We start from the raw sequence: 26,665 nt of genomic DNA, 5'->3' as shown, positions 1-26,665 counted from the left end.
TAAAAATTTCCCTCCCTCCCACCTAACCCCTTATTGCAAAAGAAAAAGAAACCACTTGTAATAAATACGTAATCAAACAAAACTTTCCAGCATTGGCTATGTCCAAAAAAGAAGAGTTCTCAGTCTGCATTCCGAGTCCTTAGGTGGACAGCATGTCTCATGAGTTCTCTGGAATTGTAGTTGGTTGTCGCATTGATCAGCGCTCTCAAGTCTTTATTGTAAAGGTCTGCAATGCTGTCTACAGTGTTACTGTATATTTTCTGCTGCTCACTTTGCATCTGTTCATACAAGACTCCTAAGCTTTTCTGAAATTGTCCCCTTCGTGATTTCTTACCACAAAATTCAGTCCTAGTCATATTCTGTAATGTGTTCAGCCGTTCGCTGGTGATTGGCACTTCCTTGGATTCCAGTTCTTTGCCACTGAGGAAAGAACTTGAAATCTTTGTGTCTGTTCTTCCTTTGACCTCTGGGGCCCAAGCCTAGTGGTCATATCGCTGTCAAGAAGTGCGCACAGTTTCATAACTCCCTATAGCTCCAAATTGCTTTTTCAGGATGGCTGGACCACTTCATAACTCCAACAGTGAAAGTACCTATTTGCCCTCAGTCCCTCTAGTATTTTCTCTCTTTTTTTTCGGTCGTTTCCCAATTACTGTTCTGGGTGCTGTCAAATCTGTTCCTCAGTTTCCTCATCTGCCTTGTTTTCTAAGAACCAGGAAAAACACCCTGGTATGTGGGGGAGGGTGGGGAGGGCATGAAATGTGCAGGACCTGAGTTCAAATTCCAGATTTACTATTTACCGTTTCAGGCAATTAGATGGTTCAATGGATAGCAGCTTTCATGTGGATTGACTGACTAGATTGCTGGTCAAGGGCACTGGAGAGCTGGATCTCAGGCCTCAGAGGCCAGTCATTGTAATGGGGATGATAATTCTACCTGCCCAGCACAACCCAAATAGTGGGTACTTGCTTCCTCCACTCCTGTTCTTTCATTTACTGCTGAGTATCTTAATCTCTTGATTGATCAGTGGAGTATTTATGAAGTCCTTACATGGGCCAAGCAGTTAGAATCCGGGGGTACAAAGGAAAACAACGTGGATGCGTCAGAATGTATTCTGATAGGCTGCCACCTGTTGTGGTGGAGTGTGTGAAGACCTGGGTTCCAATTCTCGCTCAGACGTTAATAGCTGTGTCCCTGAACAGTACAATTCATTTAGCTCTCAGACTGTAATCCCACCGCGGGGGGTCCCTGCCCCTCCCCCTCCCTCTCCCCCACCCCCGGGAGGTTGTTGGGAGGATCCAGCCAGGCCATCTATGGGCAGTGCTACCCACCTCTGGTCATGTAAATGTTGGCTTATTATTATTGTCACACATGGGAGAGCGAGCACGTATGTGGACAGAAGGTAATCTATGGGGGGGGACGGGCAGGAGCCCTCGGGGGATGTGCCCGCGTGGGGGTGGGGGGTGGGGGCTGGTGGGACCGAATTACTTTTGACTCCAACCATGCCAGCCTCTCGGGAGTCCTCCCGCCCTGCAGAGGGCGCAGGAGTAGTTGTCCGGGGCCGGCCGGGCCGGAACGAGCCCCGGCCTCTATGGGGCCTGCCATGCCGGGAGCGAGTGCCGAGGCGGAGGCTCCGGCGTCGCCCAGCGGAGGGGCGGGCGGCCCAGGGCCCGCTGAGCCGGCCCGGACCGGGGTGAGCCAGCGGGGCTTAGAGGAGGGAGGGGAGGCCAGGTCAGAAGAACGGGCCGGGGGAGGTGGGAAACCCGCCGCCGGGGAGAGGGCGCAGGGGAGGCGCCCCAACAGTTCTGGGATGGCCGCCGGGGCCCTTTCCTCCCCGGCTCCCCTGCTTTAGAACAACCCCCGCCCGCCCCCACGCTCCGGCGCCCCCCAGCGGCCGCTCCGTCCCTCGGGTGCCCCGCGCCTGACCGCCCCGCCCATCCGCTCGCTCCTTCTGGCGCCCCCCAGCGGCCGCTGGCCGAGCGTCCCCGAGCGCCCCTTCCCTCCGGCGACCCCCAGCGGCCGCTGGCCGAGCGTCCCCGAGCGCACCTTCCCTCCGGCGCCCCCCAGCGGCTGTTGTCTGAGCTTCACCTCCGACCCCTTCCCTCCGGCGCCCCCCAGCGGCTGTTGTCTGTGCTTCACCCCCGACCCCTTCCCTCCGGCGCTCCCCAGCGGCCGCTGGCCGAGCGTCCCCGAGCGCCCCTTCCCTCCGGCGCCCCCCAGCGGCCGCTGGCCGAGCGTCCCCGAGCGCACCTTCCCTCCGGCGCCCCCCAGCGGCCGCTGGCCGAGCGTCCCCGAGCGCCCCTTCCCTCCGGCGCCCCCCAGCGGCTGTTGTCTGAGCTTCACCTCCGACCCCTTCCCTCCGGCGCCCCCCAGCGGCCGCTGGCCGAGCGTCCCCGAGCGCCCCTTCCCTCCGGCGCCCCCCAGCGGCTGTTGTCTGAGCTTCACCTCCGACCCCTTCCCTCCGGCGCCCCCCAGCGGCCGCTGGCCGAGCGACCCCGAGCGCCCCTTCCCTCCGGCGCCCCCCAGTGGCCGCTCCGTGCTCACCTTTCGCGGATCCGCACACCTGCCTCCACTGCTCGCCCCAGCCCCGCCCCTGCCCGTCGAGAGCGCTGAGCCTCGCAGGCCTGGGTTCTAATTCACATCCCGCTTGGGACACGACTGCGCGACCTGGACCAAGTCATGTCCTTCTCCGGGCTTCGGTTTCCCTCTCAGTAAAATGAGGTCCCTCTGCTCCAGCCCTGCGTCCTGCAGGCCTGCTGCGGGGTGGCCCCCGCTCCAAGGGTCCTGCCTCCCCGACCCGTGCCCAGGCCGGGGCTGCGCCCCCTTGGGGAGCCCCGGGGAGCATGGAGGCAGGCCGGGCTGTGGGGAAGTGGGGAGGAGCCAGGGCCTTCCCAAGGGCCCTGGGTCCCGCTCTGTGAAATGGGTCCAGGGGCACAGGTCGGAACCCTGCCCCTCCCCCCCAGGGCCAAGCCCGCGTGCGGGACCTGCTGCTGCAGCTTCAAGACCTGCAAGCCGAGCGCTCCGAGGCCTTCGGACTCCTGGACCAGTCAGTGAGGGTCAGGGGGCCTTAGGGAGGGTCTGGGGCTGACCATGGGGAGCAGGGGCCCGGGTTGGAGGCTGGGCCTGGCCCCTGCTCCTGCTCCCCCCTGCTGTGAGATGATCCATTCTCCCACCTCCGCACAGGGGGCACCAGGCCTACCTGAGGAGTGGCCCGCACTATGACTTCCCCCGCTACCGGCAGCTTGTCCACGAGGTGACCGAGGCCTTTGCCAGCATCTCCCGAGAAGTGCTGGCCATCCAGGAGCAGCTCAGGGACACCCACGTGCGGCCAGACCTCGCCCAGCACCTGGCCCGTCTGCAGGAGCAGGAGCAGCAGCGACTGGAGCTGGTCAGCCTCTCCCCTGGACCCCAGCCACACCCCTGCATCCTCCTCCCCTTGACCTTTACCGTCCCTGGGCCCCTTCTCACTGACCAGGCCCCAGGTTCTTCGAGACTCCTCTGGGGCAGGCAAGGGGCCAGGCGGGTGTGCTCAGGGAGAGTGTCCTTGGGCAGAAACTCAGAGAGCTCTCCCCCCAGACAGCGGCTCTACAGCTGGCCCGGCAGAAGGCCCAAGAGGAGCCAGGGGCTGCGGCCCCCAGAGAGGAGGTTCAGGAGCTGCGCCAGAGGTGGGGGCCGGGGGCTGCACTGGGAAGGCAGGACCTAGCTGGTCCAGGCCTGGGGGGAGGCAGGAGAGAGCTGGTCCAGGCCTGGGGGGAGGCAGGAGAGAGCTGGTCCAGGCCTGGGGGGAGGCAGGAGAGAGCTGGTCCAGGCCTGGGGGGAGGCAGGAGAGAGCTGGTCCAGGCCTGGGGGGAAGCAGGAGAGAGCTGGTCCAGGCCTGGGGGGGGCCTGATGTGTCCCGAAGTCCTCTGCCATTCTGTTCTTTCCTCCCCTCCCTTTATCTCTCCCTTAGGAACAGGGACACACGTACATGAGTGCTCTTCATACATAAGAGACTTACAGTCACACATGTATACACACCTCTCTGTACACACACATGCACACAACCTCTTCCCCACAATCACCCACATTCATTTGTCACACATACACACACACACACATACACACACACATCTTCCTTGGGGAGCTGTGGGGGTTGTTGGATTCTGTCCTCATGCACTTGCTCCTCAGTGCTCCCAGTACTTTCCACCCTGGGGGTCTTCCACCCTCCTTTTCTCAGAGGCACACAGGGGATTTCTTTCTTTCTATGGGTCTCCCCTCCCTCCCTGTGTGTAGTCATCCATCCTCAAACCCTTATTTCATCTCTTTTTTCTCTTTCACATCTCTCTCCTGGCTCTGTCTCCCATCTCTATCTTTACCTCACCCTTTTCGGTGTTGCTGCCTTTCCTCTGGGTCTCTGTCTTTTCTCTCTCCCTGCTCCCTGCATCTCACATGCCACTGACTTGGTGGGCTGGGGGCCGGGGCACCATTTGGGCAACGCCCTGGGCTCAGGGAGGGCCAGTGCTGGGGCCAGGGCTCTCACCCTCCACAGAGTTAGGAAGCCAGCCCAGCTCTGCACCACCCCCATCCCCTGCATGTCTACGGCCCTTCTGTGCCCCGCTGAACCCAGTTCGGGGCTGGGATACCCTGCCTAATGAGGGGCTCCAGGGTGGTGTGGGCGGGCTGGCGGGCAGGCCTACTTAGCACTACCACCCTGCAGAGGGCTCAGTTGCCTTCTCCAGGGCCAAGCGTTCCATAAACAGGCCTTCTTGAGCTGCACGGTTGGGATAATTCGATCCATCTGGATCTTATTTATAGTTTCCATCCGCTCTTGTAGGATAATTAAAACCATGGAGGTAATCAGTGAGATTGTCCAGGACCTGAAGTATGATTCGGAAGAGGCTGAGTGATGTTTGGCCCCGAGGGAGATGGGAAACGCTAGAAGGAGAGGCGCCCCTCAGCCTCCTCTGGGGTCACTGGGCTCTGGGCTGGGGGATGGGAGGGCCTGCTCAGGGCCCTCATTCCCTCTGGATATGGTCCTCCCCCGGGGAGTACCCCAGGACCTCACTCTGTTGAGGAAGGAGGCCATCTCTTTCAGGCCCTTAGGGCAATGTCCCCGTTGGGCCCCTACTGGTCCCATCTGTTTGCCACAATAAAACGTTCTCCTTTCTCCCCCTTTTTCTCTTTCCTCCTCCTTGGGATCTGGCTGCAAGTCTAGGTTGGGGTCTTCAGCTCATGCATCAAGTATGAGGGCAGAGAGCATGGATTTAGAACAGACACCACTTAGGAGGCTTTAGAGCCCAGGTTCTTCATGTCACAGTGAAGGAAAATTGTAGGTGTCTTAAGCAGGACAGTGACTGACCTAAGGTCACCTGGTGAGCACCCAGATTGGGGTTTAGATCCCACTGTTTGATGGCAGGCTTGGGCGTGGGGGATGGGGTGGCTTAACCTATTCTGACCCTATGGGTGGCAGTAAGGCTGGACCTGCATGTGAGGGACCTCTCTGGGACCAATCCGGTGGAGGCTGGGACAGGGCTGATCCCTGAGCTTTGCTGCACTCCTAGGCCCTCCAATCCTTCATGACCTGTTCCTGGTTCAAGCCTCCCAACCTGGTAGAATCTGAGACCCCCAGAGCCAGAAGGAAGGGAGGAGGTTTTGTACCCTGGTGTGGCCTGCCACCCCATTCAGGGGATGGCTTCTTCTTAGTCATTGCAGGCCTTTGGGCAGTGACCAGCCAAGTGCCCTTTAGCAAGCTTACAGCAGAGATGCTAACCTAGAGATCTGAGCATGCTGAGTTCCTTTTAGAGCAGCCCTGACCCAGATGCCTCATCTCCCACCCCCCAAACCCCCTTGACACTCACAAACAGCTTCACCAAAAATAAGTCGTTTATTTATAAGAATCTTCTGACAGAATTGGGCAGAAGCAGGAGGGGCTATGGGTACTGCAAGAGGCAGGGGCCTAGTCTCTCCCCACCCCCACCCCCAAGCTCTGCCTTGTTCTGTTCCCACACTGGCTCTGTTAAGGACAGCTCCTCACCAGACAGCAGAGATGCTTGGTGGTTCCCCAGAAACCTGAACTGCCCAGTTGGGGAACAGGGATCCAGGCAAGATAGGGATAGGATCTTGTGTCCTGGACAAATCCACAGTTCCAGTGCTTCGGAGAACTTCTTGGGGGGGATCCCCAGGTATAAGTAGAAGAGCCCCAGAAGTCCTCCCACCATATTTCATAGACTCTGGAGGTGACATTAGGGTGAGCAGATGCCCTCCTGGCCCAGGACCTAGGATCGCTACAGTTTATCTCCGGGTAGGACCTACAGGCAAAGAGGGAAAGAAGGTTTGGATGAGCACGAGGAGGGGAGGAGGGGGTAGAGTACCCACCCCAATCTCTGGGCGCTGGCCTCAGGGTTCATGATGTGAGTCCTATTAACACCAGGACTTAAGAGCCAAATCTGGGATGCATGGAGGATGTTTACTGGAAGGTCACATTTCGGGGAAATGTGTGGATCCCACGCTCCTTTCTGCCCTCTCACCCATCTACAGCCCTGCTTACCTCTCGCCGCGCTCCGTCTGCCCGAGGACAGGAGCCCCTCGTCCTGTGCTTAGAAAGAACATGAGTGATGTGTGAGGGGGTCTGTCCCAAGATCACCCTGCTTCCATGCCCAGGGCCCCAGAAATGACTGCCTTAAGGTAGGAGGGATCAGAAGCCAACAGTCTGGGGACCCCTGTCAACAATTGGCCCCAGAATTTAGTCTCTGAGGTCCTGATACTCTTCAGAGCTGATAAGCAGAGAGAGCCAGGAGATCAAGACACTGGAGTACTTGTCCTAGCAATGCCATGGATTTGCTGTGTGACCTTGGGCCTGTGATCTCCAGTTTCTGGGCCTCCATCTCTGAAATGAGGGGGGTGGTTTAGGTGATCTCCCAAATCCCTTTCAGCTCTACTATTTTCTATCTTAAGATCTGAGATTGTTTCTAAAGGCTTCATTCACCCAGGGGAGAGGTGGAGGGCAGGGCTGTCCAGTGGGCAGGGTCCTGAGACTACATGGAGGCAGGGAAAGGGAAGGGGACAAGACCTGGGCCACACCTACCTGGTTGCGGGTCTTGTGGGATTTCTGCATCCAGGCTCGCCACTGGTCATAGAGGCGGAAGCTAAGGTTGGGACAGTAGGAATGTTTCTTCAGCCAGCCGAGGAACTGCTTCAGCTCCCGCCTCACAGGCATGGAACTGGGTTCCCCTCCTCGAGGCTCACAGGCCCCACTGGAGCCCTGCCGCTCTAGGGGAGAAGGGGTGGAGATGTCACACTCACAGGAAGGAGAGAGGTAACAGTACTGCGTAGGGAGGGCCTAGGTGGAGCGTCTGGCCTGGCCTGTGCAGCATCTTGGCCTCTGGACCATGGACTCAGGGTCTGGCTTCTGGGCTGTTTTAGGACTAGGATGTGGTAGGCTATGGGCTATCCTGGGTTCTGTACTGAAAACTGTTGTGGGTTTTGTGCTAGGGGACCCAGGTGGAGGGATGGGCTGTAGGCTCTCACTCTCTGGGATCTAGACTCCAAGATTTGGGCTTAAGCCCAGGAGGAAGAAGAAGGAGAGGCAGAGCAGGGTGAAATGAGGGGAGAAGAGCGAGAAAAAGGATGAGTTTCCTGGAGCGGGGGGGGGGGGGGGGGCAGTCAGAGAAGGTGCCAGATGTCAGATGAGACATATACCAGCATGCCTAGGTACCCACACACGGGCATGTTCACATGTGTTTGTGCCTACCAACCCTGTGGATTTATGCCCTTCCATCCCTATGCATGTGTGACCACATGTCTGGGCACAGAAACATTGATTGCTATGCTTACGTATCTGTAGACATGCATGTCCACATTTGTCTAAGCTCCATCAACTCCCCAGAGGTGTGGGGGGGGGGAGTGCGGGGGGCAGTGAGTGAATGAATGAGGACGGCAGGATACATCTCCCCCTCACTCCCCTTGTTCATCGGGGCTTGAGAAAAGCTGCAGGGATTTCTTTCTTAAGCTTTCCACAAAGAAAGAACAGAAGTCCCCGTTGGGCTGAGCCGTGTGTGTGTGTGTGTGTGTGTGTGTGTGTGTGTGTGTGTGTGTGTGTGTGTGTGTGTGTCTGACAGAGAGGAAGGGAGGGAGGGAGAGACAAAGAGACACAGAGAGAGGTGGGGAGGGAAAGGGAGAAAGAAAAGACAGGAGGGGGAGAGAAACAGGTCCCAGAGGTGGGGTCTTAGAGTCAGGAAAGGAGGAGAAGAGACTGATGGAGTCAGGCAGAAAAAGAGACTCAGGAATGAATGGTGAGATGTAAAAGGTAGAAATGGAAAGAGATGCTGGGACAGAGAGATATACAGGGAGAGGGAAATGGAAAAAACAGGAGGCATAGGAAAAGAGGGCAGAAATGAGAAAGGAAAGAGTCGGGGATAGAGAGTAGGGGATAAGGGAGGACAGAAGTAGGACCATTGCGTTGGTTGGCTTTGTGGCTTCATGTCCAACCAACTTAAAGGAAGTATCCCTCCAGGGAGTGAGAGAAGTGGGGAGCTATCTGGCCCTTTCCTGCCCATGGTCTAAAAAGTTACTCTCCAAACTCAGCTGGATCCTCTCAGAGCAGCCTCCCCCCCCCCCCCCCCCCCAGGCCCCAGCACCGTCTATCCTGTAGTGAAAGCCTAGTGGTTGGTTGGCAGGTGGTCTCCTCCTCCTAAGTCGACTGGACAGAGTTGGGTTAGGCTACATGGGTTACTATGGTGGGAGCTAGGGCTAGGGACCGCTCGGACGGATAAGGACATCAGCCTCACGTCATAAATAACAGGGGGGACCTGCTGACAAGTGCTGGCATTGCCTGCAGCAGGGAGGCCGAGGGAGGCCGAGGCCTTCCCTCCCCGGCGGGAAATCAGCCTCCAGCTGGCTCCTTTGCAAGAAACGCAGGTGCTGGGCACGCGGCGGGCCAAGGCTGTAGCCCCAGCCCCCAGGCCCCCTCCCCAGCACTCCCCACCCAGCCAGGGCCTTTCAGGAACAGAGTTAGAAGAATGGAACTGCAGCCATGTGCATCCACCTCCCAGCCCGCCTCCCAACTCCCTCCTGTCCTCCCTCCCAGGTGTTAAGGAAGGATAGAGCTGAGGCTTCTCTCTGGCAGTCTGTATTCTAAGAATTCCCTCCCCACTCTGATGTTCTGGGTTCTAAGGACTCCCTCCCCACTCTGACATCCTGAATTCTAAGCCCCACCACCTCCCACCACTAGCTCTGACATCCTGGGTTCTAAGGGCCCTCTCAGTTTTGACATTATGGGTTCTAAGGGCTCCCCCTCCCCAGCTCTGACATTCTCTATTCTAAAGGCTCTCCTTGCTCTGACATGCTGGATTCTAAGGGCCCTCCCAGCTCTCACCTTAGCCCTAACATTCTGGGTTCTAAGGACCTCTTTATTTTAAAACCTTTTAGCTGTCGTCCTGCTAACCCTTTCCATGGGTGTGGTGGGGATCTGGAATGGGGTTCCCTCACCACTTCTGGGGGTAGAGGCCGCTGTGGGGTGGCTCCACTCGCTCCATATTCCTGCCTTCTTAGACCCGTAGATGCCGAAGGGATTGCAGCGCACCTGCACGAAGTAGACTGTGCCTGGCTTGAGGCCGGCCAGGCGGCACGAGGTCTGATTGCTCACATCATCCACCACCTGCACCAGGGGTGGGAGAAGAAGATGGTCAGGGAAACACCAGACTCCCTGCCCAGGTGAAAACAGGCCAGGGCTTATCGGAGAACAGGGAAATAGATGGTGGGCAAAAGTTAAACGTCAGCGTCATGAGTCAGGGTGGCGGCCTTCCAGGGTAGAAAGCCCTGCCCTGACTGGGCATTGTCCCTGGCTACCCTCTTCCTCGGAAGAGTCTGCTCCCCTCTTTGGGCCTCCGTTTCTCTATCTGGAAGATCCCCTACCTCACCCATCCTGCCCTCTCTTATTCCCCAGCCATACTCTTCCATTGCCTTGCTTCATTTCTTTCTGCCCCCTTCACTGTGCCTTCTGGAATTCCTGTTTCTTAATTAATAATATGCCATCCATTTCAGACTTTTGCCCCTCCCCCCCGCCTCTTCCATTTTCTGGCATGCAAAAAAACCTAGTTTCCTATGATGCTGCCTCCTTTCTAGCATTTGCTGCACTTGGTCTCATACCCTCCCCTTGCCCTTCTCACCCCTTTACATATATACACACTGATCCTGGGGGAGGAGTTAGAGTCCTTTGTGAATCTCCATTGTCACTTTCAGTGTCTTTGTTTGCCATAATCCCTCAGCAAGATTCTCCTTTGAGGTCCTCTCTAATTAAGATTTCTCACCCAGTAGAGATTCTAATGGCAGTTATCTATCAGCCCCCAGGTCATTCTCCTTCTTTTCTCAGCACTTTTTCCCCTCTCCCAGAGCAACCTGCTCTTATACGAAGGGCCCCCAATGTCATGTAGAGGTCCCCTGAAACACTTCCATTTCTCAGGTGCCATTACCTCTACTTCTGCCCAAACTTAACATTCTCAGAAATGTTTATATGCTGTATAATCATCTCTCACATTACTCACAAATGTCCTACCTACCTTCAGGATCCAAAGTTCCAAAATGCCTTTATCAGATCACACACACACATTGATAATAATTAGCAAATGCAAGAGTGTTTTAGGGTTTACAAAGCACTTTTCCTATGCTATCTCATTGGACATGTACAACCCGATGAGGTAAATACCCAATTTACAGATGAGGAAACTGAGGCTGAGAGAGGGATTGTTTATAATAATAACTAATATTTACATAATGCTTACTATGTTCCAGGCACTGTGCCATGTGCTTTACAATTATTATCTCACTTAATCATGACCACTATCACCACCACAATAATGTTAATGACAAAATGACAGCCTACATTCATATGGCGCTTCCTGTATGTCGGGCAGCGAGCTATTCGCTTCATAATTATCACCTCATTTGGTCCTTATGACAACTCTAGGAGATAGGTGCTATGATCTCCATTTTACAGATGGCGAAACTGAGGCAAACAGGGTAAGTGGTATGTCCAGGGTCACGCAGCTAGCAGATGCCTCAGGCGGGATTTGGAGCCAAGCTTTCCTGACTCCACATACACTGTTACCTCACTGCTTTATCTCATCTCTCTGTGCCATCTGTATCCTCACCAAGACCTCCAGTCTCTCCATCCTTTAGTGCCCTTCCAGGTCATTGCTTCTGCGTTTGCTCCACCTCCCTCCCTTCCATTTTCCTCCCCACCGATCAGTGCTATTCTGTCCTCTCAAATCCCTTTCCCCCTTGTCCTCTCAATGCCTATCCATGTCTTGCCAAATCGCCACCAGTAGATTGCAGTCACTCTCCACTTTCTCTCCTCCCACTCACATGCTGCTCAATGGAAATGGAGGAACTTCACTAGCTGAGCTGAGAAGATTGGGTTGTCTCATCTCAACTGAGCCATCATGGTAGCAAGGCGGCCCTTTTACTCCTACTTAAAGGATTCTTTATCCCAGTAAGTGTGAAGGATGTCCTAAGCCTTCTCCTCTCAAGCTTCCCACACCATCCACTCCTCCACCTTCTCAGCTGAGGACCTAGCATCATAGGTTACAGAGAAAACAGACAATAGACCCTGTTGCCTCCTCTTTTGTCCCTATCCATTTTCCAAGGCAAAATGCCTTGACGTAATCCCTTCTCCTCGTCTCCCTTACTTCAGTGTAAGAGATGACCTTCTAACTATAATGTGGATCCCATTGTACACTGCTCCCCCCCCCAACACTCTGTCTTGGGGCTTCTCTACCCTATCATCAGCTCCTATGGATTCAATGATCACTTCCATGTAGGTAACTCCTAGATCTATAGAGTAGTCTTTCCTGAAGTCCAGTCCAACCATCCATTGGCCATTTTGAACTGAATGTCCTGTCGGCATCTGAAACACCACATGTCCCAAACAGATCTCATTGTCTCCCTCCTCCACCTCACCACTCTTTGGAATCTCCCTATTGTTCATCCTTCTAGTCACTCAAGTCCACAATCTCATGTCATCCTCCATTCCTCACTCTCTTTCATCCATATAACCAATCAGTTTCCAAGTCTTAATTTCAGCCTCTGTACTCACACAACTACCACCCTAGTTCAGGCCTTGAATTACCTTTTACCAGGGCTATTGCACCTCCTTGCTGCAAGTCTCCCCAACACTCCAATCCATCTTCCATACAGCTATCAGAGTGATTTTTCTACAGCAGAGATCTGACCGTGCCACTCCCCTATTCAGTAAACTCCAGTGCTTATCTGCCCATCTCTTCATTCTCTGACCACGCTCCTGGACTTGTCCATCATCTATCAGCTCTCAGCTCAACCCTCTGTTTGTCTAGCAATGTGCTTCCCTACCTGGGCACCCCTGATTTCCAATTTCAGTTTCCAGTAATGTAAGTTATATGTTGCTCCTCTGTTTGGCTTTAAAAGCCCTTCACAGCCTGGTCCCAAACTACCTTTCTGGCCTTTTTGCCCTACAACATTCAGCCATACTGACCTCACTGGTTTCCCTCCATTTTTCACATCTATGCACTGGCATTGGCTGTCCCCCATGCCTGAACTCCCCTCTCACCTCTGCCTTAGAATCCCCTTGTACCCTTCAAAACTCAACTCAGTGTCCCCTTCTACAAGAAGCTTTTCCTGACTCCTCAACTGCTATTGCCTCCCCCTCCTGTCTTGTGTCTATTTGGTACAGTCTTACATATGTCTCCCTCCCCTTGTTGATCACAGGATGTAAACTTTTTAAGGGGAAAACTGCTTCATTTATGTCTTTTATTCCCTAGTACCCAACCCAGTACCAGACATACAGTAAGTACTTAATAAATGTTTATTGATTTATTGAACTAAGTAGTCGATTAATTTGACTAGGTAGCCTCTCTATAGCCCTTTATAATTCTAATATTCCATGCTATGATGTCCCTTCAGCTTCCATATTCATAAATAAGGAGGTATTTATTAAGGGCTCCCTATGTTATAGGCACTGTTCTAGGTGCTGGAGAATCAAAGACAAAGATGAAATGGTGCCTACCCTCATTCTATTTTCTAAGGTTTCTTCAAGTTCTATAATTTTCTATGTTATAAATCTCTCAGGGACTCAGTTTCCTCATCTGTAAAATGAGGAAGTTGGATTAGTCTCTAAGGTTCGAACTAGTACTAATCTTGTTCTTTCATGAGTTTTCTTCCAGTTGTGATATTTTGCTTTCTGTGAAAGAAGACGGGAGGAGGGGTGGCGGGGGTGGGGGGCAGATAGAGATAGGAAAAACAGAGGCAGATGAAAGGTAGAGTCAGAGACAGAGAGAGTGGCAGAGATAAAGAGAGACAGAGGAAGATAGAAACAGGAAAAGAGACAGATGAAAGGTGGAGACACTCAGAGGAGAGACAGAGAAGGTGACAAAGAAGAAAGAGGAGGAAGGGAGGGAGAGAGCGGGTGAGGGAGAGAGAAGCTGTGAGATTGGTGTCCATGTGGGAAGCCCCGGAAAAGATAATCAGACCCCAGAAAGATGGGGTTGAAGGTCAGAGGGGAAATGTCATCTTACCTTCCATTCCACACTGTCCTCTACCCGGTAGCGAATCTGATACTTAGCTTGGAAAAGGAAGTCTTTGAGGGCTGGTGGGGAGTTCCAGTGGACACTCAGTTGGTCCTCCAAACCCCCCACTCGGCTCACATGGACATCTGGTGGGGGGTCTGTTGTTACTGGTGAGGAATTGGGTGAATTAATCACTTTCAGAGTGGGTCTTTTCCCCCTAGGCACACCTTGACCAGCTGAACACTATACTTGGCACCAAGGCCTGGGGAGAAGGACTTAGGCTGGGACCCTTGGAATTGCTTGGGAAGGGTACCCAAATGGGAGTCAACAAAGATAGCAGTAGGGGAGTTACAGACCATGGCTGTCCCACAGTGGACTAGGGTGACTCTTGGGAGCTTGGATGGAACTGCGACCTTGGGACTTGAAAGATTCTTGGCCCCACTTTGGGAACTGGTGTGATCACAACCTTGATTTCGACAGGTTTAGAAATTGCTTTCTTCACCATAGTTCTTTGAAGGATACAATAGATGTATAAATTTCCTCTATTTTCAGATAAGAAAACCATCTCTGAGGGGCTAGGTCACACAACAAGGAGGTTGTGAGGTGGGGGTGTGATGCCAGGGCTCTGTGCACCAGGAGGAGTGATCCCTCCGTCCCCCTTTTATCCTCTCCTCTTTCGATAGGCACATCTTTCAGGAGCTCTGGGCTGAGACCAGCATTGCCCCCTTGTGTGTGTTGGGGGGGAGCCCTAGCACTGAAAGGGTTAAGGACTGGGGGCTGCCTGGGGGAAAGGGAGGCTGAGAAACATCCTAATTAGATTAGGACCAATTCTGCTCACAGATCATCTATTTCCTGCCTTCCGGTCCTCCCCCCTGCCCTCAGACCAGGTCCGGCTGCTTCCCAGGGAGGGGGCCAGGGCTGGGTCTCCCCAGCTCCTCCCTGACCTGAAAGCTCCTGTTCACATTCCCCTCCCCACTCCCAGAGGGCCCCCACACCTGGCCCAGGCTGAGGGGGAGGGGCCCAGAGACCAAGCCCAATCCCAGCCCCAGTCATAGCCCCATCCCATCAGGGAGGGAGGGGGGGGAGGGCAGGGACCTGGGGCTTCAGAGGAAGGACTTGGGCCCCACCCCGAGGGCAAACCAGAGCCAGGTGTTTTCCGTGGGGTGTCCAGGGCCCCAGGACAGGGATTGAGACTAGGATGCCCCGCCCCACCCCCTCCCACCCCCAACCCCCCTCCAGCCAAGCAAGAACTTAGCCTCCCAGGGAGGGAGGGAAGAAAGGCAGAGAGCAGTGGAGATGGAGAAAGTCTGAGGGACTAGGGGAGTGTACAGACAGATGGATGGAGACCGGGGAGAGGAGTAGAGTGGGGCAGATGGGTTCTGGGAATCAGAGAGTGATTCAGGTGGGGGACTGAGCCAATAGAAAAATGCAGGAGTCAGTTGGGAGCTGACAGATGGGACACAGGGTGAGAGATTCGGACAGTATGAGGAAAGGAGCGAACAGCCAGGCCAAAGGAGCAGATACACGGTCTGATGGGCCTGGGAAGCAGATGGTCAGAAAGACTGGCTCCAGTTAGAGCCCTCTTGAAGGCAACAGGGTCCCACTTCAGCTTGGTCCTCCATTCTCAGAGGGTTAGAATCTTGTTGGCAAAGTCCTCTCAAGGTGAGGAGAGAGAATGAAGAGACAGGGGGCTGGGAGGGGGCTGGGGCCTAGTGAAAGCCTCACCCACATCGAGGATGTCCAATGTGACCACCTCCGACCTGGCCGAGCCTAGGCGGTTGGTGGCTTCCACCCATATCTCATAGGGCGTGAATAGTGCCAGGTCCTTGGGAATGTGGCAGGAATAGGGCCCCACGGTGTGGTATTCTTGGCATGTGTTATCCTGCCCGTACCACCTGGTTTAGGGAGACAAACGACACCCCCCTACACACACACCCTGGAGCCCAGGCTGGCCTACCACCTTGGCTATCTCCTCACCTTCCTCTATTCCCATTGCCAGGAAATCCCTTCCCTGGGCCCCTTCCTATGTTCCCCTCCTCCAGGGATTTGCCTCCCATCATCCTGCTGGATGGCTCCTTTCTATGTGCCCCTCCTTAGGCTCATGGAAATCCCAGATATCTTTCTCCCTGAACTGGCTTCCAATCCCTGGAGGATCCCACAACTGCAATGCCTGAGCCCTCTTTCTATGGGCTCCATGGCCCCATGCATGCTCTTCACTCCCCAGCCTGGTCCCTCTGTCCCTGCCCCTTATAGCTTGGGGAGTGCCAATCCTACTTCTCACGCATACTTACCGAAGCTTGTATTTAAGGGTATAGTTGGTATGGAGAAAGGTCTCCCCCTGGGTGCCTGGGAACCAGCGGCAGGTCAGATCCTTCATGTTCTTAGACCAACAGCTGATGTTAACAGGCTTCTCAGGGGGCACTGAGGTGGGGTGGGGAGATGAAGGTAAGCAAGGTGGAAAGGAACTGTACCAGAGCTCAGGCCCCCAATCCCATCTCAGTCTGGCCCCCGTGCTAGGAATGGAGAACTAGAGGAGGGGCTAAGGGCTTGGGCAAAACCGGAACAGGGCTCCCCAAGGAACTGGGCCTGAGACTGGGGGAGCTGATGTCTTCTGATTTATTCCTCCTTTATTTCAAGGAAACGTGTTTGCAGCCATGGACCCTGCCTAGGATCCGGTTACTGAGTGTCGGGGTCTGTGCTAGGGTCTCGGAGCACTTGCTCCCTAGGAGGAGAGAGGAAGAGGCCAGTGTCCGTTCCTGCCCAAATTCCCGTTTCCCTGGGACGCTGGGACATGGCAAATATAAACCAGCCCAAGGTCTTTTTGAATAGGGATGGGGGCTAGCAGGAATTGGGGGCTTCCCTATTGTTACCAAGAAGTCTAATCTAGGGCTCGGGGCTGTGGGACTCAAAGGTCAATCTGAGGCTCTGGGCCTGAACAGAGGCAGAGAGGGGAGGAACGAGGCCCGGTTCTCACCGAGGTCCTTTAACAGGGGCCAGCATCCTCCCTCCTCCCAGAACTCGATCCCACTTCCCAAGGGTTCAGAGAGTCCTTTCTTGCTCACGGTAAGGCACTGGAGCATGGATTTCCTTTGGACAGAGGTGTTGGTGCTTATGGTAAAAGGGAATTTAGAGAAAGTAGGCCAGTGTTTAATGCAGCTCAGACTCTTTCTTGTAGGAGAATGGAAAGAGGAAATAGGTCATCCTTATTGCCTGACCCTTAGGTTCCCTGTGACCTCAGAATGACCAGATCAGGCCTGAGCTACCTCTTGCCCCATCATAGAGTCTCTGATGCTTCCAGAGATGAGGTGTTTGGGGTGAGTTGGCATCCCTTCAAACCACTTGAGGGACAGGACATCTGAGGTCCCCTAAGCCCCATGGGGTCAGAAGGGATGGAAGATGGGGACCAGTGGGGGTGCCAAGGGGCATCCCTGATGGGTGGGTGGGGGAGGTGAAAGGCAGAGGAGCACATACAGCCAACATAGAGACAGGACCCAGCGAGGATGCTCCCATCCCGGGCGTGGCACACTAAGTTGTCCCCTGACTGCTGCTTGGAGCCGTTGAGGTTGGCCAGTGCCAGTCCCAGGGTGGTGTCGTTGAGGACCTGGGAGAGCTCAGGGGCCAGCCGCCGGCCGTTGAGGGTCCAGTAGAGCCCTTCAGCCGTGGGTGCATCACTGCCACTCATGCTCACTGAACAGGTAGCGTGGAGGGAGGAACCGATGAGCAGCGTCGGGTCCTGGGGAGCGATCACAGCCAAGTCTGGGGTCAGAGAAACAACAGCCCATCAGCCCCAGGGCCTGGGCACCTGCTGCCAGGAGTACAAGGGTTCGGGGGGACAGAGGGCTCAGCCTAAGGCCTCTGAGGGCCTCCCCACTCCAAAGATGGCTTGGGCTTTAAGGAAAAGGATCAAGGGAAGATGATTGGTGTGGCACAAAGAACCTTGGGGTGGAGGTCAGTACACTTGTGTAGGAGTTTCAGCTCTGCCAGTTTCCTGTGTAATCCTGAACAAGTCATGTCTCCTCTCTGGGTCTCAGTTTCCTTACTTGTCAAATTGGATTAGATGATGTGTAAGGCATTCTCCAGCTCAGAATTCTTTGATGCTGTGGATTCATGTCCTAGAGGCTGTGCCATTAGCTTCCTAGGTGACCTTGAATAAGTCATTTCTGTCTTGGGCTTAGTTTTTCCATCAGTAAAATGTGGACATTGGTGTAATATTTGGTGTAATACCAATGCCCACAATGACACATGTAGATAGTATAACACACCAGTACAGTGGAATCCCCATGGTCCAGACTACTTCCCCAAGTCCTCCTTCACTCACTAGCAGATGTTAACAGCTCAGACTTGCTCAAGAATGTTTTAGGTGGCTGGATGGTTTCTCCTTGTCCACCCACCCTCCAGGTGAACATGTCCTCTCACATAGCTGACACCTCTCATCCCCACCAGAAGGCAATAAAACTGATTTCCAGATGCTATGGGGCAAGACAGATTCAGTGAATTGAATCAGTCTCTGAAACCCATGTCAAATGCCATCTTCTCCTTAGGAAACCTTCCCTCATTGGCCTGCTCTGACCTCCCCCTCCTTAGTTCTCATATAACAGTCAATTTATTTTGTACTTTTCTGATGATTTTATGATGTAATATTGGGTACTACAATCACCTGTGTGGGTCTCATCCAACCTACTGGATTGAGGGCTTTGTGAGGACAGGCAGGGAGCCTTTCTTGACTATATGTTGTTTCTCCTTCCTCTGTCTTCCCTAGGCACCAGTTATTGGATTCTACACACAGTAAGGGCTTACTGAATGTCTACTGTTTGTTCTCCTTGGGAGGAGGGGATCGATCCTGTCCTCTTCATTATCCTCCCTCAGCTTGGAAAGGGGATGGACTGGGGACAAACCAGCTGATGCGGCCGCCTCCTCCTTCCAATCCTCTGGCCGAAAACATCTGAGATGACTGGGATTTCTATGGGCAGATTTGGCAGTGGGCTTTGTCTACTTGGAGCGTGAGATATAAATTGAATTTGGGGCTCTGTCCAGGGAGTGCCTGAAGTCTGAGCCATCCCTGCGAGTGGTGCGCCGGACGGATGTGCTGGCGGCTGGAGCAGAGGAGGGGCAGCAGGAGGGAGGAGGGCCAGAACCCTATTCCAGCCAGGGCAGGATCTCCTGTCCCTCCAGCATTCCCCAAGGGGCTTCACATCCTGGGTCCTGGGCAGCCTCCCTCCCTGGGCCCAGGAGGCCCTGCTGGGTTCCTGGTTACGGTTTCGGGGCTTTGCAGCCCTGAGACCATGGACAGCTTACACAGGAGGTTTCTGACAGAGCAACAGAAAAACATGTTGGGAAGCCGTGTGCAGCCAAGCCCGCCCCAGTAATCTGGTTTGGAGGTCACAGTAGAGAAGCGTTACCAAAAGAGAGCCGGCCTCCTCGCTAATTCGGAATTCCTTCAGCATGAAACTCTGACGCGGAAGCCCCCGCACCCTCCCGCCTGCCGGCGCCTCTGCCCAGCCCACCCACCGCTTCCTGCCTCCCGGGCAGGGGTGGGGGCACCCCAGGGAGATGGCCTGGGGACCCTTCTTGCCCTGGCCCACTCAGGGTCAAGGGCACCCAGGGAGCATCCCTGTTTGGAAGGGAGGCCTTCAGGAGGCAGACTTGAGGGGACTTTCTGGGGGGTCCAGACCCTCTTGGTGGGAGGTGTGCATGTATGGGGGGTGTCTCTGTCCCTATTTGTGCCAAAGCCCTCCCTAACTCTAGTCCTGCCCACTCCCCAGCACCGCTTTGGCTCCTCTTCTCCTCTGTCTTATCCCAACCCCAGCATGGCGCCTCTCCCAGATGCCACAGCTGCCGTCGGGGGTCTTGGCCTTCCCTTGTGGATCTGTGGGCACCAGCGGGCAGTGCCAGCCAGCAGCCTGCTGAGGAAGGGGGGTGTCTCTTGTTTTCCTTCAGCTGGCGGGAGGAAGGAGGGTTTCAGGCCCAGTGCTTCCTGGGCCCTCCCTAGTCCCACACCCCCTTCCGGCACTGGCTTGGGGGTCCCTCAGAAGGGGAGCGGCCAGGCTGGCCTGTGGCCTGCTGCTGGAAAGGAGGGGAGAAGAGAGTGGGGAGAGAGCAGCCCCCAGAAAGAACAAACGGAAGATCGAGCATAAACAATGCATAAAAACTATATTTCCCGACGTGGAAAGGAGGCGGCTGAGACATTCCACGAGGCTGGGTGGCCGAGAGCCCGGGGGTGGGGTGGGGAACCACAAATTTATAGAGCCCACGGCACTGCCTGCCCGACCTGGCTGAACCCAAAGCAGCCAGAAGTCGGCCCAATGACTCCTTCAGCCTCCCTCTGCCCCATTCTGGCCCGGGGGCTGAGGCAACCCCCCTTCTCTTGGCAGGGAGCTCCCCTCCTCTCGGGCTTGGGCTCCTCTCTCTCCATCTCCCCCCTCCTCCACCCGCCCCAGCCTTCCACCCAGAGTGATGGGAGCTGAGCTGAGCAAGCGAGGGAGCAAGGGAGCTGTGCAGACTGCTGGCTCCCGGGGCCAGCGACTTTAACAATGTTTTTCCGATCCACAGCCTGGCCCGTTATTAAAAAGGAAGAACATGTGTTTTAAAAGGGAAAAGTGTGAAGTTTTCAGATTGGAGCGGAAGGGGCCAGGGAGGCGGGTGGAGGGGGGCTGGCGAGGCCCAGGATAGACAGGGCAAGCCCAGAATTTGGGTCCATACCTGCTGGACACTTTACGACTGGACTATAAAACCAGATTGCTGATCAGGTGCTAAGTCACATCATAAAGTCGAAACACATTGTAGAGGTGTGAGGATCTTTTATTTAATTTTTCTCTTAAAGAAAAAAACACACAACAACCCCCTCTACACAGACACACAGTCCCCTTCTCCTCCTCCCTCTAGTCCTCCACAGAGGAAGGGGAACAAAGGTAGGCTGAGCTGTCCCTAGGATTAGGGGGGTTCTCTGGAGGCCCCAAGCCTAGCTAAGCTCTCCCCACCCTCCTGCCTGCATTTACTTCTCTGACACTTACCGGAACCAGGCCACCCCAACCTCTCCCTCCATCCCCCAGATTCTCTCTCCTCCCAGCTTCCCATTGAGACCTGGTCCAGTGTAGACCAGTGGCATAGGAAAGGGCACTGAGAACAAGTCAAGGCAAGGGTGGGATATGAGCACAGGGGTGAGGAAGTTTTTGAAGTGTGTAAATGTCTGATGCCTTTCAGGGTGCTAATGAGGACATGGGGTTGTTGTGATGGATGGAGAGTGTGTCTAAGAGGGTGCAATGGTTTTTTTTTTCTTTTTGTGCCTAGATTTGTATGCCTATGTGTATGTCTGGGTTTGTGGGTCCAAGTTTGTTTGTTTACCTGAACATTTGAATCTGAATGAGATTTTGTGGGAGTGTGTGTAAAAGTTTACGTTGGCCCAAGAGTATGTATGAGCCGAATACAGTTTGTGTTTGAATGTGATTAGGTGACTGTATGTGACTGAGGGTATGGTGAGTCTGTGTGTGACAGTGTGTTTGTGTGAATGTAGATGAGTGTTTGTATATATATTCATTTGTGAATTTGGTCCCAGATGCCTTTGCTGAGGTGTGACTGAGCAGAGTCTAAGTGTGGTATGTGCCCATCCAGTCCCCGACTTGGTTTCACAGGTTCAGCACAGACAAATGCCCATATCTTAGAGCTGCCCCAGCCCCAAGATGAAGGAAAGGAGGAGGGTGGGTAATGCTGGTTCAGGACTATGCCATCTGGGCAGCATAACTGCCCGGGTTAGGAGGGGAGCAGAGAGGAGGAATGGGGGAAGCAACCCCATTCTGGAGAAGCTCATCCCCAGGGACCCTGGGACCAGAGCCAGGCGGAGGAGTTGGAGCCCAGAGAGGGCCCCCAGCACCTTTCCATCTTGCCCCTTCCCCTAGCTCATCTCATCAGCCCGGGAGGGCGCAGACTAGACTGAGCGTCACCCTACCCCCACCCCCTTTTCAGGCTCTCGGTCCATGGCGCGGTTCACTTCTGGGTCCCCTTCCCCCACTCTTCCAACTCTGCTTCTAGATCGGGAAAATAAGGACTCAATTCGATCCCTTGCGTATGGGTGTCGGAGAGTTGGGGATACTAAGGTGCTGGTATACTCCGAGCCCAGGACAGAAGGAGAGGCAACGAGGCGGGGCGATACAAGGTCTGGCCCCGCTCCCGGGGACCAAGGCCGGAACGCGACCCTAGGCTACAAAGAGGGGTGATGCGATGTGTTCCCCTACCCCTTACTCCCGCAGCGAGCAGCAGAGGGAGCCCCGGAAAGCTAAAAGGCTGCCCCCCGAGCTGAAAAAGAGGGGAGAATTCGCGGGGGAGGTGGGTTTCCCAGGGAAGAGGCCCGTTTCATGGAGACAGAGGTGACTCGCCAGCTCAGCTAAGCCAGGCCAGGTGAAGTCCCAGGGGCCCAAGGCGCTGCCCGGTTCCTATTCAGGACCCCTAACCCCGCCCGGCCCGTGCTCCCCCAGTCTAGCGCGCCTTGCAGGTGGTGCGGACCCGTTGAGGGAGGAAGAATGTCGGGGGACACGGTCTTATCTTGTGCGCCCAGGCCCAGGGCCGTGCCCTGCCGGTACCCTATTAAGCGCAACCTCCCACCCTAGCTAGAAGACGACCCCCTGAGCCCGCCCGAGGCGCGCTGCGCTACGGGCCTGACCAACCCGCCTCGCCCCGGGCTGGCGCCTCCTCCTCCTCCCCTCGCCCCGGGGCCCAGCGGGGGCTCCCTGGGGCCCCTTCCTTTGTTCCCGGGCCAGCCAGGTGCCGCAGGCCGGTAGGGGGACTGAGGAGAGAGGACTGGCCTCCAGCCTGGCCCGGAGCATCCCCCAGCGCCTCCAGGAGCTGGGGAGTGTGAGTGTGAGTGCCTGGGGTAGAGGACGGTTTGGGGTAGGTACTCACAGCTTCCAGATCCGGCTCGCAGCGCTCCGAAGGCAAGCAGCGCCAAGGCTAGCATGGTCCGCGCCGTGGGGAGGGCAGCGCCCTGCCTCAAGCCTCCGCCTGGAGCCCGCAGCATCCGGCGGCCCGAGAGCTCTGGGGAAAAGCAGGTCCACGGGGACTCGGGAACAGGGAGTGGGGGAGTGGGAGGCGGCGAGTGGCCAGGGGAGAAGGAGACGGGCGCGCGGAGCCCCAACAAGTTTCGGAGAGTCCGGGGCAAGTCTGAGCAACCGAAATTGACAAGCTGCTAATGCGCCTCTGGCCCCGCCCTGCCCCGCCCCCGGGGGGGCCTGAAATTAACAAGCCCTCCACTGCTGGGACTCCAGACTCCTCTCACTGTCCCCCTCTCTCCACTGCCCCCTCCCGCTTTCCTCCTCCTTTCTCTCCTCCTCCCCTTCCTCAGCCTCCCCTCCAACCCCCAGCCCAGCCTCCCCCTGCGCCCTCCCTCCCCCCAGCGCCTTGCTCGGATGGGGTGGGGGGTGTTCACTGGAAGGGGGGGGAGAGAAAAAGATACAAAAGTGAGGAAAAAAAGAAAGGGAGGGAGAAAAGTGCAAACCCACTTAGTGACATTAGTTGAGCGGCTCCTTCTCGTTACCTCAGCCCAAGCGGCCCCGACGTGACGCAGGCCCCGGACGAAAGACGGCTCTGTTAGAGGCTCTAAGGTCCGGCTGCCCCAGGGGAGGAGGCCCGAAACATACACTCTCCCCCCACCCCCCTGCACACACACACCCCTGGACCCGCCCAAAGAGCGAGTGGGAGGTGGGGGTTCCTGCAGGAAGGATGTCCTCTGGGTCAGGCTTCTCCCTTCTCCCTCAGCTCTCTCCTCTTACTTGGGCTCTGGCTCTTCTCCCTCTCCACTAGGAAAAATCCACTCAGCAAGGTTCTTGAGGGCCGGGCCGAGTAAGGGCCAGGGCCGGGGGTGGCGCGCAGGTGAGTAATAGTCAGGAGGTGCACCCACACCCTAACTACAGGTAGCACCGACAGCCCAGAGCAACGTTTTTTTCCCTCTTAAAAATTTTAAAAGTTTTCGTTTCTACTTTCTCCCCGCCCCCACCTCCGCCCGATTTTACTCTCCGCCCGAGGTCTCTTCCTCCGAGCTCCGGACCCCCATTCCCTTCTACTCTGTCACGCACACACCACACCCCAGCTTGGGACGCCGGTTCAAAGGCAAAATCCTCTTCAATAAACAAACATTAGGGGTGAGGGGAATTTCCCAGCCTCTCCTTGCCTTTAGCTGAGTCCCTGCAGTCCTTTAATAACACTCCCTCCAGTTCTGTCCATATCTCCGGGGTGCTGTGACCTGAGGGGCCATGGGGGCACAGCTCCATCTGGGTTCTAGTTGCCCAGTTACTCCCATTCCCCGGTGTGTGTGTATGTGTGTCTGTTGGGGGTGGGGGGTGGGGGAGGTTTGGCCCAAAGGCTGCCTGCCCACGCCTTCCCCTGGAATACACGCCCGTTGCATCTAGCCCGTTCCCCGGAAAGGTTCTCGACCCAGGCAGGCTTGCTTCTCTCCGCTTGACGTGGCTGCTCCCGGCCCCGGCCCCCCGGGCTGGGTCCTAGCCGGGCCCCGCCTGGAGCGCACCCCCAGCCAGCGGGGTGTGGAGGATGGGAGGGAGGGAGGGAGCGAGGGAGAGCAGACAGATTCGTGAGTGCGCTCTTGGGGCACCTGCCCCCTGACACAGCCCAGAGCCATAGGTCTTAGAACCGATTGGCCGCCCAGGGTGGGGATGAGGGGACGAGGAAAAGAGAGGTTTTACTTTGAGCCCCTCCCTCTCTTAAGCTCCGAGAGAGCTACTAGGGACTCGGAGACTTGAGTGCGGTCAGTCACCCGCCAAGCGGCTGCACCAGACACCCATTAGAGACTTTACCCGTTTCCCCAGCTCAGACCCTGCAGATTCCCCATTTTTTTCCTCCCAACCTCGTGGATCAGGATTGGAGAACTATGGGCGCTCTAGTCCCGACCGGTCAGCGGTGCTGACGTGAAGACTCGTGGGCACCTTGCCCTGCAGCCGTGTCTTGTGAAAGAGCCTGAAGATGGAGGCGGCCAGGGGTCCCAGAGGGGGTGAGAGCCTCGGGGAGAGGAGGTGTAGAGTAAGGAGACCAAGAGGTCTTAGAGTTGGAGCGCTTCGGGTTTAGGAACCGTGGCCAGAGCTTGGGGAAGAATACCCTGCCTATGCATTCATAAAAATGGAAGAGACCTTGAAGATCACCTAGGCCAAATCCTTCATTTTACAGACAGGGAAACTGAGATCTAGAGAAAGAAAGCAGTTTTCCAGCGGTCACACAGTGAGTCAAAGACAGAGCCACGACTCAAATCGAGGTTTCCGTGAATCCCACTGCCAGCACCATCCCGCGGTGACCACCAGCAAACTGGGGCGGACACAGCACCCTCTACTGGAATCAGGGAAACTCCCGGGTCCAGGATCATCCCTAAGAAAGGGAGAAGGGAAGGAGAAAAATGAGTCGCTCCCCCACTGCACTCCCACCATGAAATCGAGTGAAACTGGAGCACAGAGGAAAAGATCGTTCAGTTCGACAAGCATTTATTAAGTGATCGCTTTGAACTGGCTTTGAAGATAGAAAGAGGAAAGCTAAAGAGATCCCCGGCATTAAGGAGTTTATGTTCTACTGAGAAGAAACACAGGAAAGGTGAAGGGGAGGGGGGCACCAACAACTGGGGTGGGAGAGTGTCTGGGCCTCACCCAAGGGGTGGTCACTGGAGTGATTCTTAAAGCCCTAGAGAAAGCTCTTAATGCTGGAGCTCAATGTTGACTGGCTTTTTCTTTGTTTAAGGAATGACCTCCAAGGTCTCCCCCAATTCTCATAGTCTGCATTCTAAGGTTCCTCTCAGCTCTGACCTGGGTTGCAAGGGCCCTCCAAGCTCTGATAGTCTGTGTTCTAAAGTCCTTTTAAGGTCTACCATTCAGTGTTCTAAGACCATAACGTTCTGTTATTTTAAGGCCCCCTCTAATTTTGACATTTTATTCAGGAAAGGACTCTTCCAGGTCTGACATTCCAAGTTCTAAGAGACTGCCTGGGTTCCATAGTCTATATTTTTTGCCTACTTGGGTTCAATAGTCTATATTTTTAAGGTCCTCCTCATTCTGTTGAAAAGCAAATGCTCTTTTAAGAAACAATCCACAACATTTATTAATCACCTACAATGTATAATTTTATTAAACAACTACAATATGGGTATAAAGCCTCAGGCTTTATAACTGGCAGATACCTTAGGGGTCGCCAGGGCTTAGTCCCTTCATTTTATATAGGTGGCTTCTTGAGGGAAAGAATGGTTAGTTTCATTTCTTTCTTTGTATCCCCAGCTGCCATTACAATGCTTGAAACATAATAGGTGCTTAATAAATGCTCAACTGACTGATGAAGAAACAGACTCAGAGAGGTTGGTGACTTGCCCAAGGTAGAGTTCAAATCTGGAGGTCCTCTCTGTTCAAACCCAGTTTTCTTCTACTGTGGCAGTTATCTCTAAGCAGATACTAGTTTTGTCATATCAGTCAAGGCAACAAGAGCTCTTCCTGCCTCTTCCCACCTCACTTTCACCTACTGTCCTGCTCTGCCACAAACGCCTACCCACTGAGTCAGGGGGCAAAGTGTAGTCACTCTGGGATCCTTCTGTCTCTCAAATTACTTATTCTAGGGTCTGCCTGCTAAATACCAGTAAAATTTCTGAAATGCTTATCATCTTCCTCATGATGAGCTGGGTGACTCAGTGCATACAGTCCTGGGCTTGGAGCCAGCATAGATCTGAGTTCAAATAAGCTGTGTTTACCCTAGGTAAGTTGCTTAACAGTGGTTGCCTCAGTTTCCTCATGTGTAGAATGAACTGGAGAAGGAAATGGCAAACCACTCCAGTATCTCTGCCAAGAAAACCCCAAATGGCACCAGGAAAAGTCGGTTCTGAACCAATGAATAACAATCCTCCGTCCCTATGACTTAGACTCCTTTGAGTAAGTCAATTCATCTTTACTCATGGTCAGTACCCTCCCCCAGTACAGAGGGTCTTGTTACTTTCATTCACCAAAACCAGGCTTGCCCCGATCTGCTGCAGCTAACTTTTCGTTCTGCTCTGGGGTTTCCTCCTCTTGCCCCGATTTCAAACTAGTCCCGCAGGGGAGGGGTGACTGGGTGGGTTGAGTTTTCGACCTCTGGAGCCTGTTGTTTAACTCCTCGCTTCTCACTGAACCCAGGGAGTAGGAGAAATTCCTCAA

General features: G+C 54.9%; 2 protein-coding genes across 5 annotated transcripts; one reads left to right on the top strand and one right to left on the bottom strand.

Annotated features, from left to right (window-relative positions):
• The first annotated feature begins 1,295 nt into the window (after window positions 1–1,295).
• On the top strand, window positions 1,296–18,540 carry REX1BD (required for excision 1-B domain containing). Of its 2 annotated transcripts, none has more exons than XM_072601626.1 (5): window positions 1,296–1,399; window positions 2,961–3,043; window positions 3,181–3,385; window positions 3,574–3,662; window positions 18,271–18,540. In XM_072601626.1, the coding sequence occupies exons 1-5, from the start codon at window positions 1,343–1,345 to the stop codon at window positions 18,455–18,457; spliced, it is 621 nt and encodes a 206-aa protein (XP_072457727.1). In that variant the 5' UTR covers window positions 1,296–1,342; the 3' UTR covers window positions 18,458–18,540. The 2 variants fall into 2 exon arrangements, with proteins under 2 accessions (XP_072457727.1, XP_072457728.1); XM_072601627.1 differs by lacking the exons at window positions 1,296–1,399; window positions 18,271–18,540 and adding exons at window positions 1,573–1,690; window positions 4,811–5,145.
• CRLF1 (cytokine receptor like factor 1) lies at window positions 5,842–23,404 on the bottom strand. Of its 3 annotated transcripts, none has more exons than XM_072601620.1 (10): window positions 23,000–23,404; window positions 22,404–22,535; window positions 16,983–17,267; window positions 15,803–15,932; window positions 15,237–15,406; window positions 13,521–13,678; window positions 9,463–9,631; window positions 7,061–7,245; window positions 6,524–6,571; window positions 5,842–6,284 (listed from the first exon to the last, which is right to left on the bottom strand). In XM_072601620.1, exons 1-10 carry the CDS (start codon window positions 23,007–23,009, stop codon window positions 6,261–6,263), a joined length of 1,311 nt encoding a protein of 436 aa, XP_072457721.1. In that variant the 5' UTR covers window positions 23,010–23,404; the 3' UTR covers window positions 5,842–6,260. The 3 variants fall into 3 exon arrangements, with proteins under 3 accessions (XP_072457721.1, XP_072457722.1, XP_072457723.1); XM_072601621.1 differs by having other exon boundaries at window positions 6,524–6,566; window positions 23,000–23,399; XM_072601622.1 differs by lacking the exon at window positions 23,000–23,404 and having other exon boundaries at window positions 22,404–22,724.
• Between the last annotated feature and the right edge of the window lie 3,261 nt (window positions 23,405–26,665).

The sequence above is a fragment of the Notamacropus eugenii genome, chromosome 4 (genome assembly GCF_028372415.1).
Source record: "Notamacropus eugenii isolate mMacEug1 chromosome 4, mMacEug1.pri_v2, whole genome shotgun sequence".
NCBI classification, from domain to species: Eukaryota; Metazoa; Chordata; class Mammalia; order Diprotodontia; family Macropodidae; genus Notamacropus; species Notamacropus eugenii.
Note: the sequence above shows the minus strand (reverse complement) of the source record. Positions and strands in the feature narration are given on the sequence as shown.

Bases quoted from the DNA above. Each gene is read 5' to 3' on its own strand.
- REX1BD (XM_072601626.1), top strand. From the start codon at position 1,343: ATGTTGGCTTATTATTATTGTCACACATGGGAGAGCGAGCACGTATGT. The intron at 3,044-3,180 runs GTCAGTGAGGGT...ACCTCCGCACAG, and splicing joins GCCTTCGGACTCCTGGACCA to GGGGCACCAGGCCTACCTGA. The intron at 3,386-3,573 runs GTCAGCCTCTCC...CTCTCCCCCCAG, and splicing joins AGCAGCAGCGACTGGAGCTG to ACAGCGGCTCTACAGCTGGC.
- CRLF1 (XM_072601620.1), bottom strand. The intron at 15,407-15,802 runs GTAAGTATGCGT...TCCCTAAACCAG, and splicing joins ACCCTTAAATACAAGCTTCG to GTGGTACGGGCAGGATAACA. The intron at 7,246-9,462 runs GTGAGGGAACCC...CTTCTCCCCTAG, and splicing joins GGCCTCTACCCCCAGAAGTG to AGCGGCAGGGCTCCAGTGGG.